Here is a 20335-nt window from a genome sequence, read left to right on the forward strand (position 1 = left end):
CAGAGTCTAAAAAGCTCTCACCACGGGGCTCTGACAAGCAGAAGAATGAATGACATTTACTAAGTCCTACAGAAACGTAGATGTACTGTAGCGTCCATCTGGACGCTGTAGGGATGATGAGCCGATTCGTGAACACGTTGAGCTTTAATAACCGGTCACTGTCGGCCGTGATCACGACAACCAACAAAACAACAATCAATGTTTCAATGAATGAAGAACTTCTCCTCTTGTCTCTCCTATCTCCAGCTCACACACTCTACACCTCTCCTGATGCCTTCACTAACCGTCAACACTGTAGGAATTAAGAGCATCTACACTGAACACGTTTAACAAACAGGAGAGCTGTTACAGTTTTATATGTGTTATAACTTTTCTCCTGATATCGTGTCACTGGTACAACTGGATAATGCTAGAATGACAGTTGTGAGTACTAACAGCAGCCATGTTTGTTTGTGTTTTTAACTTTCACTATGATAATGTTTTGGTGAGGACCGATTTTGAATCAGTCACCATCATATGGTCGCAAGTCAGCGGCGCTCGTGCATGTGAGTCATTTTGGAGGAGCTCTGAGGGAGGAGGGGAGGGGTTAGACGGAGTCCTGAGGAAATGCTACATTCAAATTCATGCTAGTTTTCCGAGACTGCCAACCCCAGCTTTAAGAAACAATACCTGTTTTTATTGATTTACAACTGATACAACAGAACACTAGATTAGAATTAAAGATTAACATGTTTACAAAAAACCTGCTTAAAAAAAAACAATGGTGCTCCTGAAATATTTTTTTTTGTATAAAGATGCCAATGTTCACAAATATCTTCCAATATTAAATATGTATAAACCTGGGAAACACCTTCATAGACAAAGGGTTGACACCAGCCTGAATACTGCTTTATTTATAATCAATGGATGGTACTATTATACGGCAATATTAGATTTTATTTTGCATTTTGTCATCATTATTTATTTCCCTAGATGTGGTTTGCAACATGAATGCAAATTGATTTATCTTTAAATATGAACATTATTGTATCCATAAAAAATGTAAACAAATTTTATTATTTTTAATTTACATTTTTTATAAAGAAGGAAGTTACCTGAAAGTTTCTATAACGTGTAATGTTACATTTTATAGCAATTAAAATATAACCTGGTATGTCAGGTATCAACTGTCTATTTCAACAACCAAAGTAAAGACATAGACTCAGTTATGATGAATGGCCATAAAATATTCTGTCACTTCAAAAATAAAATAAGTTGAAAGTCCCTCAGACTTTGTTTACATTAGCAGTGATCAGGGACAGGCACTAACTGTTTCCTTGGTGTCAGTAGAGTTTGTAAGAGTTTCAGATTTTTTAAAGGAGCTGATCTCATGAGCCGTCTCCTACGCTGTCAGCCTGATGTCTCTAACAGCTGCACTCTGACTTAAGTCAGGTCATCAGTGGAGGTTACATGATCTGTCCTGAGGCAAATCACCCAGACAGAGACCCATGCATATGTGCAACAGCACAGACAACTTCAGACGGATTACTGCATATGTAAAAGAACAAAAACACATGTGATGAAGACCATATGGTGCATGCAGTGGGTAGGCCGGCAGTCAGAATGAGGGGTATTGAGGTTTATGGCCTGGAGTGGCCTAAGCCATTTGGGCCTAACAGGATTAGGAGGCTGGGTTACTATAGGGCATGCTGCCGATGGGACGCAGAGGCCCGGTTTCCATCTGAGACTGAAACACACAGAGGCTTTGTACACATTTTGAAACACGTCTTACTTCCAGGGGTTGCGACCAGGGTGGGAAATCACCACCTGCCAAAGACAGGTTGATTTTGGCTGTGGTGGATGCATGTCTCTGTCCTGCAGTGCCAGAAGCAACCACTAATGATCGTTCTTATGCAACTGGTGCCACCAGGGACTTTGTGCTGGACAGAAATCGTTGAAAGGTTTTAGCTACAGGTGTTTACTGCAGATGTATCCTGAAACGTTATCCCCTCGATGACAGCACAGCAGCACACACACACTGCATAAAATCAAATACAATTTTGTGCCGGTGAATGAATTACTCTGGTGTTTCCACTATTCATTAACGGTGAAACCAACGGTCTTTCATTTATAACCAAACACTGAAATGTTTTCAAACTAAAATAAAATTTGAACACAGAAGTTATTGATTGTCAAGAAAAAACACAAACAATAAATATATGTATTTGCATTGTTGGTGAGGGTTGGATAAAAAGTTGGCACATCCTCATAAATATAAACAAAAAATGAAACAACAACAATGAGGGAGATAGCTTAGCAAACAGACATGGAGTAAGGTGAACAAAGAGTCTGACCGTGCAGATGCGCAACCCCTCCATCACAATTAGTTTTTTTCAACATTGTTTTTAGTCTGGATCAAACAAGCTTGACTTTAATAACATGTCCAAGTGGCTTGTGGGCAGGAATGTATAGCTTTGTAAAAAAAATAAAGAAGCTAGCCTAAGTTTCCTCCTGGTTCTTGTCTATGCTAAACTAAGCTAACCAAATAAGCTACTTTGCGGTTGCAACATCTGACGATGTTCTCTCTTTGATGACAAATTACAAAGTACAGCATGTAACAACTGTTTTTAAGGTTACATCACCTGAACCCAGCTTTACACACAGACACATAAATATGCACACTCACACTCACTCACAGACTACACTCGGTAACCTGGAACACGTAAGGGGTCTGAGAGGCTTATCTTGTGTCTAATGACAGCATGAATCTTATCTTGTTAAAGAGAGTGCAGGTTACTTAAGAACTGAAGTGTGGAGAGCAAAAACACTGACAGAGGGATGAGCATTTGATGCAGTAGTTGGGAGAAAGATACTCACTTTTAAGGAAGCGGTTCCGAACCCATTTGTTCTGTTTGCGGGCATAGCGCCTTGTAGCGATCTTCAGAGCCTCTATGCCTGGAATGAGTTAACACAAGGCTGATATAAGTGAAGGCAGACTGGAGAAAAACTGATTCTGTTGGGTGATGAGACAACCAGTCTGTCATCCAGTGAATCTGAGTTCATTTCCGTGACTTTGATCAATTGTTTTTTTCTAAGACCTTTGTCTCGTAGTGTGTCTTTCTCCTGCTGGCTGCTGCTTTCAGGGGCAGTCAGGTAGTTGTGAAACTCCTTAAAACCAATCGACTGAAAAATCCCGTGTTGATAGTTCTGACTGTAGAGGAGAGGACAGGAGAAGAGAGGAAATGAAACAATATCCAACGATGAAGAAAAAAAAAAAAGTTTCTGTCTCAGCCTTGACATTTCCAGACACCCGGTGGTGACTCAATTTCACCTTCTCCTTCCCCTCTATCTCTCCTTCCTTCCCTGAACAATGAATATCAGTTTGACCAGATGGGATGCCCTCCGGGGAAGAAAGTGACGGAATGACATTGAAGTAACTGAATGGCACTGGCAAAAGGGACCCATGGGTGCTGAATGGAGTGGCATCAAGTCTAGGCAGAAGCTCACTGGGAGACAGTAGACAGAACACTTCTCTCAATGTCAGACCATGTCTCTTTAAATTGAGCATCTCTGCCTGTTTAAGGCCATGCTGTAGTTCTGAAATAGCATCATGATTGGTGTGCAGGTTGACTTCATTGACCTGGGCTGAGTTTTTGAGTGATTGTAAATGTAGCGGAGGTCAGCTGTGAAGACATTTTTTTATTGAGCGGAATGAGAAATTATTTTTTTTATCTTAAAAAACAAACAAAAAAATACCTAACAAATCTCTTTACAGATCGCAAGATCATACGTGAAACAAAACAAATAAATGAAAAAAAAAAAAGTCTTCCTTCATCTGTTTTATTTTTTTACTCTATCTCGTACACTTGTTATTAATAAACAGGTTTCAGATATAAGTTTCTAAAAAACTATATCAGATGATCCATATATCAAACCTTGTGATCTAAATGAATTAATTAAGATTAAAGAAGCAGGATTTGTTTTTGAGGTTGTGTTACTGTTAAATGTTTTCGGTGAAAACTAGAGGTGCAAATAAAAAGGCATGGTTTATATCAGAGATGATGTAAAGTGAGAAAATTTGAACCCTGGCACCAAGTGGCCGGGTCTTGCTCACCTTGAAAGGGTTTTAGTCACTTAACCTGCTCACTATACATTATCCCACTGATTACATGGCTACTTGCTTTAATATAAATTGGGAAGTTTATATCTAAAAATGATTTAATCGATTTAAAATGATTGGCTTTTCTCTTCACTCACAGTTTGAGCTATGTCCATAGAAATTGTTAACTCTAGCCACCTGACAATAAGCTAACTTAAGTGTTATCATTCTCATTAAACTGAAAATTTCCACTGATGATGAAGTAAAAAAAGGTGAACAGCATGGCACAAATCAGTGCTTATTAAGTTTTTCTGTCCTGTCATGTTCAGGTTCTCTATCATTTTCCTTTCCATTCATCAGTCCTTTCACACTGCTGTAGCCAGCAGGTTTTGGGCATTCGACCTCATCTGCCTCTTCTCTGCTGTTAACGTCTTGGTTCCTCGTTTTCTCACCATAAACAAACCAATGTCAAATATACTAGACTTCTTTCTGCACATTCTGACAATCTGACAGTCTGCTCTGACAAAATCCTCAACAATCCTGTTTAAAATACCTCTGAGTTCTAAGCCAATAGTCCTTTGATTTGGCACCTTGTAGTCCCTGTTCACACCGTGAAAACAACAACTGCTGGATTACTTTACCACCGATCACAAAGTCTATCCAGGATCATCACTTACAAGAGGTCCACATCTCAAAACATTCAAATTTCAAACCAAAGACATTAAAAAAGTACTAACTAACGTGTGTTGAAGGGAGTGCTCTGCAAGTCTGATTCAAGGGAATTCAGTTTTAAACTTTTATTTAGCTGCAATGTTTTCCCACATACAGACAATACCCTTGGCAATCATTTTAGGATTTTCCTGTTTTTATGAGTATAAGATCGGTATCAGTGATCGATAAACTGGTGGATGTTTTCCCTTTGCTCTCTACTTTTAGTTTTGTAAGTAGTGTCTGACGCTCTGCAGGCAATACGAGAGTGAGAGATGTGTCACTCTTGTTCATGCGTTTACTTATGGCACTACGACGTCTCATGTTATATATGAAATCTTCGTATGCAGTTGTTTCTAATCTTTATAACTGTAAAGAAAATAAAATGTAATTTTAAGCATCTCTTTTGATTGACTTAAGGCTATGAGTTATGCTTGAAATTGCATGACTAAGGCACGCCTTAAGCTCCTCCACCTATTTGCCAGTTTCTAGCTTCATGAAAAGTTATAATGAGTCAGCATCTCCAATATTGGCGACCCCCATCGTTGAGCTTCAAAACTTCTCTCCAGGGTGACGTCGCTGAGACGACATCCATGTTTTATACAGTCTGTGTTCAAATTGTGAGATGTGTAAAGTGGGTGACTTTTAAATGAAAAAACACACTGCTGATGAAGACAGCCAGAAGAACAGACAAATACTGTACAAGCAAAGAGAAACAGCAGGAGGCAGCAGCTGTGTATTAGAGAGGAGAGATGCAGGCTACAGTTGATGGTGAGCAAACTTTAAGTAAAATGTAAGTGTGAATAATGATATATAAGCAAACCATTAGTGTATTGTATTTCTTGAAATGTTCATGAAAATGTTCTTCTCTGGGAGTTTTACACCCAGTCAAATATGTGGTGATTTCAGGTTATCACAGTGAACAAGTAAGCAGGAAATCTGTTTTCTTTTTATTTGTTCCTTCTTTTTCAAATGTTTTCCTGAACCAGCTTTAATACGTATGTGTTTTATATAAACATTCAATCTTTCCTTGTTTATTTTTACTCATAATCTACTTTTCTTGCTGTGCATTGTTTCTTTCTATAGAGCACTTCATTTTTTCTGTTCAACACAATGTAGAAAAACATAATATTAAAGATAAGAACTATTTTTTGATCTATAAATTTCACTTGTAGCAGAAACAAGAAGAGGAAATAACAAAAATAAATCTGGCTAGACAGGCAGAGACAGAAATTTGAGAGTAGCCGCGGAGAACAGGAAATGTAGAGTCAATGGAGGGAGAGAAAAGAAAGACAGAGGAAGAGAGGGAGGGAGGGAGAGATTTGACCTTGATGTCTGGCCACAGCAGCAAGCAGGGGGATGGAGGCACAAGGGTAAGAGCAGAGACAGACAGACAGAAAAAGGAGGAGGGGGTAAAGTGCTTGGGTGATCAGATTGCTGAGAGGGCAATAGTGGCAGAGATGAAGGGAGACTGAAGGGAGACTGAAGGGGGAGAGAGAGAGAGAGAGAGAGAGAGAGAGAGAGAGAGAGAGAGAGAGAGAGAGAGAGAGAGAGAGAGAGAGAGAGAGAGAGAGAGAGGAGGCTGTGGTGATAAGGTGGGATGGGGTGATGAAAGAAAGGAGGAACGAAAGAAGGGAATTGGCAGCTTCCTGGGCATGGCTCCACCAATGCATCAACTGCCCGCAGCCACACCCCAACACACACACACATACAACACCAAAATCTGCAGCCAAGAGACGCCCACAGCAGAGATCACAAACTCTATCTGTTTCAGACACCATCAGAGAGGCCCATGTGCATGTTAATATATTTCATGTCACACATGAAACCTAGAGAATATTTGCTCAAAAAAGGAAAGGTTTTAATGTTAATTTGGTCCTTTGGTTGTTTTTATTACCAAACTAATGCTACACTGAATGCATGTTGCGGATTTAAGTGATGAAAAGAGTGATGCAGAAATGTAGTGATTGTTAGAGAAATGAAAGGAAAAAAGTAGTAGTAGTACAAAAAAAAAGGCCAGACATCACTCCTGATCATATTACAACTATCTTCCAACTGCATCTTTAACAGACGACATCACACGGTACTTATTTGTTATCAGGCCAGAGGATGTCCATTCAGTGTGTCTGAGGCCCTGAGGTAATACGCACCAATCACCACACTCCCCTGATAGTGCTTATGTCCTGTGAGGGGGGCTTATCTCTGCAATTATTAATAATCACTGGACATCCTAAGGACATATCAGTCCCATCTGAACTAAACTCGCAGCAATGTGGGATGGATCTAAATTGGTCTCCAGGCCTTTGGGTAATGACAGAGAACAGGACAGAGTGACCTGTCAGGAGAAATAAATAGCTGGATAGCGATTTGACCGAGTTCACTTTACTTTTATTACTCCGACTGGATGAAAGAAAGGAGTTAAGTCTGTACCAGACTGAACGTCTGGATCATTAATTTAGATAGGAGGATGAGAATGTGATCTTTAACTTGTTGCACAGACACTGAACCCTCAGACCGCCTCGTAATGTTCAACAGCAATGACGACGGTGCCAGAGCCAAAAGCAACATACGTCTCGAGCCCATATAACAAGCTTATCGTCCCACTCTGAATCATTTTGGTGGTTATGTTTGATACTGATATTTTAAAAACGTTATAAAAAGAACTGCTTGGAACACATGCCATATGTAGGCAGCGTTTCTTGGCTGTGTGAAGTGAGGATAATTCAACATTGTGGGAAATGGGTGTTAAAGAAGAATGTGCTAATTTGGCACGTCAAGCTCTGTTCACAGGTTTAGGAGCACTACTTTGTGTGTGAAAAACATGTATCCGGCTTTTTGTGGAAAGTCCAAAACACTGCCTCAAATGATGTCACCAGAGGCAATTCATGACTGTGTGCAATGGGCTTAGAAATTAAGAAAATCTGGAGGCACGCACTAAGAAAAAATAGATCCCCAAACATCTGTAACCTCCCATACCTTTGCTAGACACAATGCTACATGAGCAATTACTATCATAACACCCCCAAATCTCCTTTCAAACTGCCCTTTTCAGGTTGCAATGTGGGTAACAAGGGCAATTGAAATGTCCATCATAGGTTGATCATGAAAACAGTTCAATATTTTTTTAATATTAAACACAAATTATATAGTTCATTAATGATTAGAAAGATAAGGATAGTGGATTTGTTTCGCCGCTAACTCTACCTTTCATCCTGGATTTTCTGCTGATTGTAGCGAACATGGAAGTCTTTGAGCTCCTCTATTAGTCCAGCAGACAACATGTCATCAACACGAGCATCCAGACGCATGTCGAGAGCTGCAGGGGAGCGGAAAGAGAGAAAAAACACAATTGTAGCAGCAGAAACAAGACCGCCAAAAAGATATTTCATGCTGAACCCAAGCACCCATATCAGCACTGCAATTTCTGTTCTTCTTCAAAAAAATAACTGCAATAATAGATAAAGTGAAACTCATACAATCCTCCCTCCTCACCCTCCATGTCAGCGTGCAACCAGAAGATACAGGGGTTCAAGTATCTCAGTGGCCCCCCCAGTCCATCACCCCCCTCCTGCCCCCTCTGTTCCTCCAGCCAGCGGCTCTGTGGGAAGCCTGTCTCCTCATAGATTTGAAGACTCCTGTAGATAACAAACACACAGACAAACATGCTGAGGTTAAATAAAACACTCACCAAGAATATTCTCTAGGTGTTTCAGTTTCCACTATAATTTTAAATCTTTGTCCCTGTGTGTCAGGCCCTGGTGGGTGGAATAGATCAGATGATTCAACCATCCATTAATCTGTTAAATCTTGTATAAGTGACAATCTCCAATCTTCTAAAGTACACATTCTGTGCTGTCTAAAATGTTTTATAAAAAAAGAATATGAAGGATATTAAGATAAATTAAAGCAAAGTGTAAATTGATAAATAATAACACTAATATAAAAACTAGATATTTTCCTCAACATCACACTCTAAACATTTAGTCAAGGCAAAATAAAGCTTTGTGTTGTTGAGATTTAAATCCAATCCTGAATCTGCGTCCCGCCTTGCTACACTCTAAGGTTAAAAAGAAAAGATGATTCCTGTCATCTGGTGTCATCCAGAAGAACAGGGTAACCCAACCTGCTAACACAAAAGACCAGAGTATGCACACTGCTACTCATCGAGCTGTGTGTGTGTGTGTGTGTGCGTGTGCGTGTGCGTGCGCGTGCGCGTGTGCGTGCGCGTGTGCGCGCGCGTGCGTGCGTGTAAAAAGACACTCTTGTCTGCATATAATGTGACTTTCATCTTGAGACACAGAGAGAGCCCTTCAAGAGCTCAGACAAAACATGGAGAATACTCTATAATATTCACAAAGCACACAAACAAATTCACCCATAAACACAGTATATGTTGTTATCTCAAAGGTTAAACATCATTTTCCCATAATATAATGTCTGTGTGATCACAAAGTCTAGAATTGCATTTTAAAAATAATGTTTTATTTTAGATATTTGCCCAGAGGGACCATGACGCAGGTGATGGTTCTCTCCGCTACATCATAAACTGTATCTCAAAACTTAGCTTTTGCTTTCATGGTCTAGTTTCAGAAGCTATTATTTTAAATAAATTAAAACATAGTTGCATAATATGTAAATTAAAGCAATGTAATATTGTACCACAGATTTTAATTCAATGGCATATCCCCTTTATGAAAGCCAGAACAAACCAGGAACAGTAACACTCCAAAAGATGAGAACTTCCATAAGGGCAAGAAGACAGTTAGCTAGCTTTAGCATGCAGCTAACTCTTGGACTGACTGGATTTGTTGTTAATGACACCTTGCGTATTTAAGGGGAGTAAAACATTTCTGAGCAACATTTTCCACCAATGACACTACTGATTTTTTTGCTATAAAGGTGTCTCAATAGCTAGTTGACAATTAGCTAGCAAAACTAGTCAAGATTGTATTGTAGCAAGATTGGCCGACATTTCTTTGCGGTCCATGAAAGCTAGAGATAATTAAGCAAGATGAAGTGTACTTTGCCTACACAATTGTTCTGTGTTTATATGTGAATGGTGACAAAATTTGCACATTTTAAAGATACATTTCATTTAGACACTTTTAGAAATAGAGAAGGCAAAGAGATAAAAAATGCAATTTATACATTAGTATCTAGTAATAAAAAACACATACACCAGTATCACCTGGCTATCTTGCGTTTGTCATTGGGGTGCAACATGGCGGCCATTTTGGGGTCCACCTCGTTGAGCCGTTTATGCAACTCAGCTCCACCCAGTTTCTCCAGTTCCAACCTCCTGTCAGGGGACACGTCTCCCCCGTCCCCTGAGTCCTCATTCTCCTGCTGTTGGAAACAAAACGTAAGCACTTCAGAGTCGACAGATGTTTCCTTTAAATATTGATCCATACTAACATATTGAACATTTGCTTTGGGGGACAGATAAAAAAAAAACCTGAGTGCCCATTTGGCATCTCTATTTATATTTTCCTGAAATGATTCAGCATTTATTATGAATTTAATGAAGTAAAAAAAAAAAGTAGCACATAAATGAGATTAACTATATCAGAGAGGCAGATATAATATGGCACTCACCCCTGTGTCCAGCAGGACTTTCCACAGCAGAGACTCAATGTAATAGTTTGTTCCGCCAACAACGACAGGCAGCTTCTTTCTACTGTGCATGTCGTCTATGTTAGAGCGTGTTAAGGAGGAAACTGATCCTTGCACGTTTCATCAACAAAGAATTACATGGACACTCACCTGTTACTAATTTTGTTCATACTTGAATGCACAACAATCAAAACCATGCAGAGGTGATCTGTTGAGTTCATTAAATGATATCCACACATTAATGGCATGAAAAGAGCTCCGTATGGTTCTGATTTAATCAGTGAGTGAGAGGATGCCAGTAGCATGTTACTGGATATGACTACAACTCAATTACGGTTCACTGTACATTTTCCAAGAATATGTGCCAAATGGATTTCCTCAAGGGTATTTCTCTTGAAATAAAAGTGTCTATAACACAACAAAGAGAGGAGACATCCAAAACCTTGACTGTTTTGCAAACGTATTAGTGCTATAGAACACTAGTAAACCAAAAGCCTGATCTTTAATGTGGCATTAGGTCAATCATTTTATTCCTTACAAAATGTGGTTCATATTTCATGAAAGGAAAGCAAAGTCATGATGAAAATGCAGGAAGTCAATCATCTCAACATGCTGGATCTGTCGCTTTAATGATTCCATGCATCAACACAGTATGTGGTGATCCATAAAGGAAAAGCCTTAGCAGAACCATTAAGACTGAAGGTCAACCATGGACTGCAACATTTGCAAGAGCAGCGCAGGAGCAGCACTAAGATTACTAAGATGATCCTCTATGAGCTTCTTTTTCTTCACAGAATTCAGTGACAGAGTATACTGTGGTTGAACTATCCATACAGCCTTACAGTCATCCTTTATATAACCTGCTGATGTGGTCAATATACTGTCTCAGGGTGGGTGTCAGATCAACAGATTGAGCCAATTAGAGCCAATGTGTTCTGTCTACTGATTGGTCCTTTCAGGGTCATAAATGTGTTCTCTAGAAGTGTCAATATTCAGTTAATCCTGAAGTCTTTTGGGAGGGAAATCAATAAAATCCCCCTCAAACGTGAGGGTTAGCTCAACTCTTTTCCTTCTAGAACAAAGCATTGTGTGTACCTATGACCTGACCACAAAGATGTCTATAGTGATAAAGTCGGTTGTCTCTCAACCGGTTCCATCCCAAGTCCCGCTGTACACATGCTGAGGTGTACTTAGGCAGGACCCTTAACCACAAACTGCCCTCAGTGGCTGTGCCAGGGGTGTGGGAATGGGATCAGTTATACTGGGCGCCTTACAAAGCAGCCTCTGCCAATGTAAGATGTGCTTCGAGTGGTCAGACCACTAGAGAGCTGCTTTATGTCTATTAACCATGAATTAAGAGTTTCCTCCTCTTCAATTTATTTCTACAGACATATTTTAGGCATGAAAGGTTCAGCTATCTAATGCTCCCCAACAAAGAGCAGGAATACGAGTAGGAAAATGTGGACACATTTGTGTGACATTATTGTTTTCTTGTTTGTTACTAACACATTAATTATTATTCCTTATTTTTTTAGTGATCCACAGGTTTGCTGTCACTGTTTTAGGAAAGTAAACTAAGTATAATTGGGCTTTGAAGTGTTTGTAAAGAAGGGAAATTGGAAAAGTAAAAAATATATGGAATAATAATCAGGCCAGTTGCAGCAAAAGAGTCGAAACTTGCAATTTATCACAAACTCAATATCAGCCCCTCTGTTTGGTTCACCTCCAAAATCAACAGAATGCATCAATACTGGAATTTTAAAGAGGCATACTGAGCCACACCTTGTTTCTCTTCCTCTCCTTTTCTGTCGCATCTTCTCTCATCTTGCACCTTTTCTGTTTCTCCTCCTCCCACGCCAACCTTCTTTACTCAGAGATAATCAAATAACCACTCAAACAGGATAAAAGCCATCAGCCTTTCGCACTCTCCTCCCATCTCTTCCACTCATGCAAACACACACACACGCTACCGCACACGCACACGCACACGCACACACACACACACACACACACACAAGAGAGGGCTGCATGTCTGTTTGCAGGGGAGAGAAGAGAGACTGTGATCGCTGCCGAGCGGTGAGGAAAATCCAGGGAGGGGAAACAGAAAGAGGGCTGGATGATTGAGAGCAATAAAGGAGAAACAGGGGAGGGGTTTGAGGGGAGCTGTTTTATGTGAATGGCATGTTGAGTGAATAAGTGATAGCAGATAATGCGTCATCAGGGTCCTGCGTCTTTGAATTTCTCCAGCTTTCACACTCACTTCTCTCCTGTTTTTCCCTCCATTGTCTCTCCTCCCTGCTTTACAGTTTAAAATCCTCCACACACCGGCTGTCCCGTCTAATCTGTATTCATCTCTTTCCATTTCTTCCTCTTCCCAACAGCAGGCTCGCACTGCACTGAGCCTATTCTTGGAGATACCGCAACCCCTCGCCGCACTCGTGAGTGTGTGTGTGCAGGAGAAATGTCTGTGTGCATGCCTCCCTGATCTATTAATACCGCCTCTAGTTATCGCCTCCTCTCTCCACATCTGTGTGACGGCCAGTGTCTACGAGTGGGTGTGACTACCCAGCGTGTATGTGTGTGTGTGTGTGTGTGTAGATGCATTACAGACTCCCCTATAAATATCATCTCCAGTAATCTCACTCGTCTCAATTTCAGTGCAACATCTGCAGTGAGACACACTGACAAAACAAGGACACAGCATTCAACACACACACACACACACACACACACACACACACACACACACACACACACACACACACACGCGCACACGCACACGCACACACCTCTAGACCAATTAGTAAAAGTCAAATCAACCACATTCTTCCCCTGCAGTTACCACTTAATCAACTGAGAGGACAATGTGAAAGGAGTGATAGCAACATGTGGAAAGTGTTAAGGTGTTACAGATGAAACTGTTCCTCTCCTTTAACATTTTCCCATGAAAGGATATTAGAGCCAAGGCTTTATTCCTGAAGTCCACCACGGTGTAGCTGCTCACCAACGGGTCCACAAAGCTGATCATGTGATGTCTACACTGGGCACCCTCCTCAGCTGTCACCTTATTGGTTATGATGTCGAGCCCATGGTATACCTGACGGGGATTCAACAGAAACAGAAGCAGGATTAGGTTAATGAGTAAACTACTACCAGCAAACATATAAAGAAAAGAGATTAAAATAGAGCATATGAACAGATATTTCCATGTGTTTATGTATCTGACATTTTCTGAAGCTGCACAAAAGCTGTTTGAAGGTGGGAATGAGAAACGCTGCCTGTCAGCCAATTAAAATAACAGAGCAACATTCTTGAAAATTATGAAACACATCTCCTATGTCCATTTTTCATCACCCAGTGAGAGGGCACCCTCATGGAATTTCACAGCTGGGTGTCATACAGTAGTCATGATTCCATTTTCACACACACACAAAGGTGGAGAGGGAGAAAGAAAGGGTGAAGCCTTTTAAAGAGATGTCCTGTAGGACTATTTTCTCTACCTTTTGGGGAAAAATAAATCTTGGTTTCTTCACTTTCATGCCTTTTTGATCCTGAGAGTCAAGCTATAATCAGGTTCCTCTTTTAGCTTATGTGCACTTCCAGTTTTCGGACGGACACGTTCAGATTTATCTCGTTTCCTGCATTTTCAAAACAGACTTGTAGACACATCTATCCATGGTTATCCATGATATTTTATGAGTTTAACGTCATATTTTGAATAAAGATCAGAATATATTATTCATTGTTATTTTACATTTATCTCTTCCCATCTGTTTTTCTCAACAGTAACTCAACAACAAAATAAAGTTTGTATTATATGACTGATAGTGAATGAACCAAGCAGTAAAAAGAGGCAAACGCAAACCTCAAGTCCTTAATTGTTTTAGAGGAACTTCATCAAAAAGATGTGTACGACTGTAACTGCAATGCTATTAGTTCTGACAAACATATAAATACTTTCGACATCGTAATGTGTTCTGATTGCAGAAGACAGATATTTGTATCCTTCATAAAGCTGAAATTGCTGTTGTTTGAACTTTTATATAATTTGATCTGTGATCAACCCCCAGCAGTTCAAAACCTGTGATCCACTGATTGATGGAGGCTATATCACCAGGGTTTAAAATAAATGAACTGATGTAAAAGTGTGAAGACAGGCCAGTCTTTTTAGTATTGTTAAGTTGTGTGCACACAGATAAAGGGCATTGGGTGTTGGTATTTCATTGTCAGGGCAAACTGTTTGACTTTTTACTTTTCTCCTCTTACCATGTCTGCTTTTATTTTTAAAGTGTCAGCTGGTGTTTGCCTGTGCAAAAATTAGTAGCTTCAGTAAGTAACGTTATTCGACAACCTAGCATAGTCTGTAGCTGTAAACTTAGCCGTGTTACACTGCACTACACTGTGATGGTCCAAAAACTGGAGTTCAGTCCACAAACTCAGGTTGCCTGTTTGTTGTTTTGTCCTCCTAACACAAAATATGCTGCTGCAGCAGTCAGTGTACAGATTTATTCGCTGTAACATTTGTAATAGTGTCAAAATTCTTACAAGGGGACTTGTTTTTGGAAATTACAGCAAACTTGAGTTATTTCTGTTTTGTGTTACTGGAGTTGTGGCACTGTCTACTGTAAATAATGTATAAAATCCAGGATGTGATGCATCATTGAGATGTATGCATTGTGTTATTACTGTGCCTTAAAATGCACACTTACAGTTATGGTTTCATGAGGAGCGTGAAAGTTTTATTATATATGACTTGTTTTTTGTCTGGTACCAAAAAGTATTTCGGCTTCTGATTACTCTCATAGTGTAAAAAAGCTTATTTGAAAACAATATAAAGAAACAACTGGACACAAACACAGCAAATGAACCATGTTTAACTTGCAGTGTAATATTTAAATACTGCTTCATGGCTGAGATCCCTGCAAAGCATCTGTGTGTAGTCTACCACCAGCCATTAAGAGCACGGCGGTGTGGTTCAGTTCGTGTATCAGACTGAGCCAGGAAAACTTTATGAATCTCCTCTGAGTCAAAAACCCTACAAACAAGTTTAACAGTGGGCAGAACACACTGGACGGAGAAAGCCTAGATTGAAATTTTAAAAAAGAGGCTCTTGGTAAAGCAGACTATTGTTCTTTAATCCAGAGTAGGAAAGTACAGGCTTTAATCAGCAGTAAGCCAGACAGCACATGAACATGACTATTATTTTCAAAACATCAAAGAGTCAATGAAAGAAGTTTCTCCTGACTTCAACTCGTGAGCCTTTTTCCCTTTGTAGAAATTATGAACATTTCGAGACAAACAGAGCGTTGTAATTTATGATGTTTAGGTTTCAGGCTCTGGCTTTCACTGAGTACAATCTTTGAGATGCTTGTGTCAACTAAAAGGAAGTGACGTGTAAAGGAGGAGAGACAGACTGGAAATTCCCAGCTTATTTTTGCTTTAAAAGGAGCAATGTGTTAGATATTTATTGTATTAAATCATGAAATGACTTTAAAAAGCATGGTTTGTTGAAATAATGGCTTCTTTGACAGCAGTGCAGCAGCCAGTATATCTTCCTCCTAAGTTTCGATTCCGGAATGGATTCAAAACTTTAGAATTCTGGAATCCTCGTATTAGTTTTGACCTGAGGTGGGCGTTTTTAAAGGCATTTTGGATGCCCCTCGGGGTTGCAAGATATGAGACCGGTTATCACAGCTAATCAACAGCTGCTGAAGTGATGGAGCCCTGCCTCCATCACTTCAGCAGCTGTTGATTAGCAAGGAAACTTGTTCAGATATCTATAACTGATTCTACCAGACCTAAATAGCCTCCACGACCAGAAACATGGCAGAACTAGGATAAATACAGGAGAGCAGTTAGAGCACAGTAACATTTCAGAGATGGCTAATTTTGTCATTTTGCCGTTAAGCAAAAATGTATCTAATATTTAATTTTACATGGCTATGAGTAAAGATGGTCATATGAAACCGTTGCTCGACATACCGGACCAGTAAAGTGACAGTTAGCTTGTCACTCTAACACTAGCTAATTGCTATCGGCCAGATATCTAGCCAGACTAGCTCCAGTGGTATCAAACTGTGAAATTACACACCAGTCTTTCTTCAAAGTCACACCGTTAAATTTGCATCATGGTTTACATGTTATCTGTTAAAATGAGCGCTATGTTAACAGGATCTAGTAAGGTTGGCAGTAACTCCACAGTGTGTATTTTCAGAGCATCAAGTTTTTTTCCAATATATCAACAGGCTCAGTATTAGCTACAGTAAACAAAGCCAGACTTGCAGCTACCATTAACAATTTAAAATCAACAGGAGCTTGTTACAATGTAAATGTATCAATGAGCCTCTGGCTGGACATTTATCATGAAGTGTTTCAGCCTTGTCTTTTGCTCCCGAAGCTTCAGTGTCTGCAACATGGCAACCCGGCTTTACCTTGGCTCTCGGGAGGAGGGGGCGAGGGAGACTGCTCTCTCTTAAATGTCTTGAATTTGGACTGCAGTTACCAGTACTGATAGAGTTAGGATAGTTCTCTTTCTATGACATTTCCTCAAAGCAAACTTGTGTAAAAGTCTTTATTGATCCAGCTGTGGGTTTACCTGCTCTGCACTTATCTCAATTCCTTGGTATATCCAGCTAGCTAGCTTAAAATGGGCTTACTGTCAAGCCTTACAGTTAGTAAAACATTAACTACCGAACACAGGAGCAGCACTTCTATTGAGAAGTCTTTACTCACACAGTGAAAGCAAGACATGAGGGTTTATAGAGAGTAGGCAAATGTTACTGACAATGTTTAATCATCTAGTCGACTTAATGTGCACATATGTACTGAAAAAATTAAAAGATTAGCCAACATGAATCAAGCCAACATTATCTAATTTAGCTTACATTGAATATCTGGAGATGATTAAATATACAATTGACTTTAGCTCTTTCTCTAAAATTATACCCAAAAATGTAGTGGTCAAAACTTTGTTTAAATTATAAATATGCCACAGTATTACATTTTACCCTTTGATGGAACAAGAATGAAAAGTTTGACAGGTAAAGGAAAAGTTACTCAAATGGTAGTCAGGTCTTAATAAATGGTGAATTTCTTGGACTTAGTATCCTTCCTTATGGATAAGACTTCCTGGGTTATACATTTTGTCGTTCTGGGTTTTTCTTAAACATGATTTCATATAATTTTTCTGGTATGATCTGGCACCAAAAAGTAACCAGAAATTTGTTTGTGTGCGTCTTCTTCTTCTTATAGTTTTTATCTTGTAATCTTTTTCCTGGTGAAGCAAATCCCAAAACCAGAGCATACAATTTAATGTTGTCTTTATCTGTGTAGGAAGTACTCAGTAGTTTAAAGCATGGCCACATCCTCTTAACTGCGTCCTAACTTGGTTACCAAGCATCCTCCAGTAATCCAAATCTTATGTTTCAAGGTATCATTACTGTTTAACCTAACATACAATCTGTGTTTACTCAATACAGCTGTGCAGGTTATTGATCTCGTCCTTGGTGAAAGTGCTTGTGTGGGTTGCGTGCACTTCACCGAATGTTCTCCATCACCAGGGCGAGCCAAAAGTGGGGAGCAGGGCAGGGCAGAACAACCCAGCCTGATAAATTATTCACTGCTTCTCTGCACGACACCACTGTCAGGAAGGGATGGACGCATGGATGGATGGATGGATAGACAGATGAAGGTAGGGAGAGGTAAGAGGATTTGAAGGAGTTTCTGGAAAGAAAAAAGCCTCAGACAGGACTCGAGAGAGCAGGAGATGAACGGACATAAGAGGAGACAGAAGAGCGCTGTGTACTTGTGACAGAGAACAGGATGCTCCCTGACAAATTTGCACACATTATCCACAGCCAACCCTCCTTTTCCTCCGCCGCTCTCACTCTTTCTCTGTCAAACACACACGCACACAGATTGTACAGATTGGAGGCAGAATGATAGGTAGCAGAGGGAGAGAAGAAGTATGATGAGAGAAAGATAAATGCTCATGATGGCATCAGGCTGGTTTGTGCAGAGAGACACTTGGGACCTGTTTACACCTGGCATCAACATGCATCCTCTAAGATTAAGTACTAAAAAGAGAGCCTCAAGTACAGGGGTTAATGCATCTGAGATACATTGAGGTCTCATTAAACTCTGATGGCAAAGACCACATGTTGTAGAAAAGCACATAATCATGTCCTTTTAGCTGTTTATACATTGCAACTGTGGCCAGATGGAAAGATCATCAAGTCATCGTAACAAAGGCAATAAATATGTTCAGTGGCAGACTACTTTCCTGTGGTGAGGGTTCAAACATTTTATTAAAGTCTGTGTAAATGTGAGTTCGGAGGTTGTCATACCACAGAAAAATGTTTTATTTTAACCGCCCAGACACATTTGAATGATTAAAAAAACACAAGTATGTAAGTTTCAAAATCATGAAAAAATGAGCAGTAATCTCTGCTCTATGCCGGGGGTGTGTCAGCTAAGTGCCAGGAAGTCATGCCTGCCAGTGTCTCTCAAGTGTCAATCATCTCTACAGTTAAGCCTGAAAGATTGGGTTATAGACTAGCTGACCGCGGAATGATATCCAGTCGATCATAAGGGGCAGACACTGGTTTTTCTTTTCAGTCTTTATTGTTAAATGTGTATCATTGTTTCCCAGTTCGCTATCTTACAATCATGTCTCGTCAGGTACACTTCCATAGATCACAGACGAAACAAACTACCTTTAACTCATCACAGTTTTCTACTTGTCGTGCAGGGACGGCACCTGCTCTTTCAAAGCACAGATATGACACAAAAGATTGACTATTTAGAACTGCATTTAATGACACTGCACAAAGCTACAAGACTGATTCCCCTGCCATAATAACTCTATGAACCCAGAAAGTGTGACAGTTGAAGGCTAAGTTAGCAGCACAGCAGCAAGTTTACATCAGGCCTAACACCATATAAGGTTGTAAACATAGCATCTTATCATGTCGGTTGCATTCTGGCGATACACAAAGAAGTCTTTCGAGGACAGCAAAGTTGGAAAAGAAGCATTTGTGAAGTACCAGTGTCCTAGTGCCACAGGTCCCTTTATGGTAGACATATATTTACTCTCACTTTTACAACTTGAATTTTACCCATATTAGACCTGTATCTGGTTTACTCCTCTGTTTATTGTGTTTATATCAATAAATAATACCTAGGCAGACTATAAGTAATGCCTATGGCTCCCTAGGTGTTGTGTGTTTGCAATGCTGAATTGGACTGGTAGATCTCAGCAGACTGGTACATAGAACAGAATGGAATGGAATGGAATAGAATAGAATAGAATAGAATAGAATAGAATAGAATTGAATAGAATAGAATAGAGTAGAGTAGAGTAGAATATAATAGAATGTACTTTATTCATCCCCCAAGGGGGAAATTCAGACCAACGAATTTGCAAGTACATCTTGGTTCAAAAGCAGTTGGGCGCTGGCTTGGCCTAGTCAGTCCCTCCAGGATTTCGCAGGTTTTTTTTCTGATTGTTGCGGCCTAAAAAGCCTGATTTTGCAACAGCTTTTTGAAAAAATTGCAGTGACAGTTGCAATTTTTTTTTAAGCTTTTTTCCCCAATAACATCTCAGGGGCAAGTAAATATGCTAAATTATTGGCAGTTGTTTTTAGAAAACATTCTTGATGTGACCACTGTGACTTTATTTGAATTCTCTTGATTCACAGAAAAATGCCATGAAAGGACTGTATTGCACATTTACGACGGTCCTTGAATGTACCTGCAGTGACAGGCACACTGAACAGACAGTCAGTTCACGGCACTCTGAAATGCATCTGCATCTTTCAACAAGGAGTTGATCAACACTTACTAAATGTGTCTGATGTATCACCAAACTGTAACAAATCAAGCTGTAGACGTGGAGCTTTTTACGGTTATGGCAGTAAAAACGTCAAACATCAAATA

General features: G+C 39.8%; 1 protein-coding gene across 1 annotated transcript in view; it reads right to left on the reverse strand.

Annotated features, from left to right (window-relative positions):
- Positions 1 to 20335, reverse strand: part of trit1 (tRNA isopentenyltransferase 1) — a 45449-nt gene that overhangs the window by 10772 nt on the left and 14342 nt on the right. The window contains exons 2-8 of the mRNA XM_034705329.1: positions 13356 to 13496; positions 10382 to 10480; positions 9975 to 10132; positions 8279 to 8421; positions 7991 to 8102; positions 3078 to 3190; positions 2857 to 2934 (exon numbers count right to left, since the gene is read on the reverse strand). Of these exons, the coding sequence (XP_034561220.1) occupies positions 2857 to 2934; positions 3078 to 3190; positions 7991 to 8102; positions 8279 to 8421; positions 9975 to 10132; positions 10382 to 10480; positions 13356 to 13496 (844 nt within the window). The remainder of the gene's footprint in view (positions 1 to 2856; positions 2935 to 3077; positions 3191 to 7990; positions 8103 to 8278; positions 8422 to 9974; positions 10133 to 10381; positions 10481 to 13355; positions 13497 to 20335) is intronic.

The sequence above is a fragment of the Notolabrus celidotus genome, chromosome 16 (assembly GCF_009762535.1).
Source record: "Notolabrus celidotus isolate fNotCel1 chromosome 16, fNotCel1.pri, whole genome shotgun sequence".
Taxonomy (NCBI): domain Eukaryota; kingdom Metazoa; phylum Chordata; class Actinopteri; order Labriformes; family Labridae; genus Notolabrus; species Notolabrus celidotus.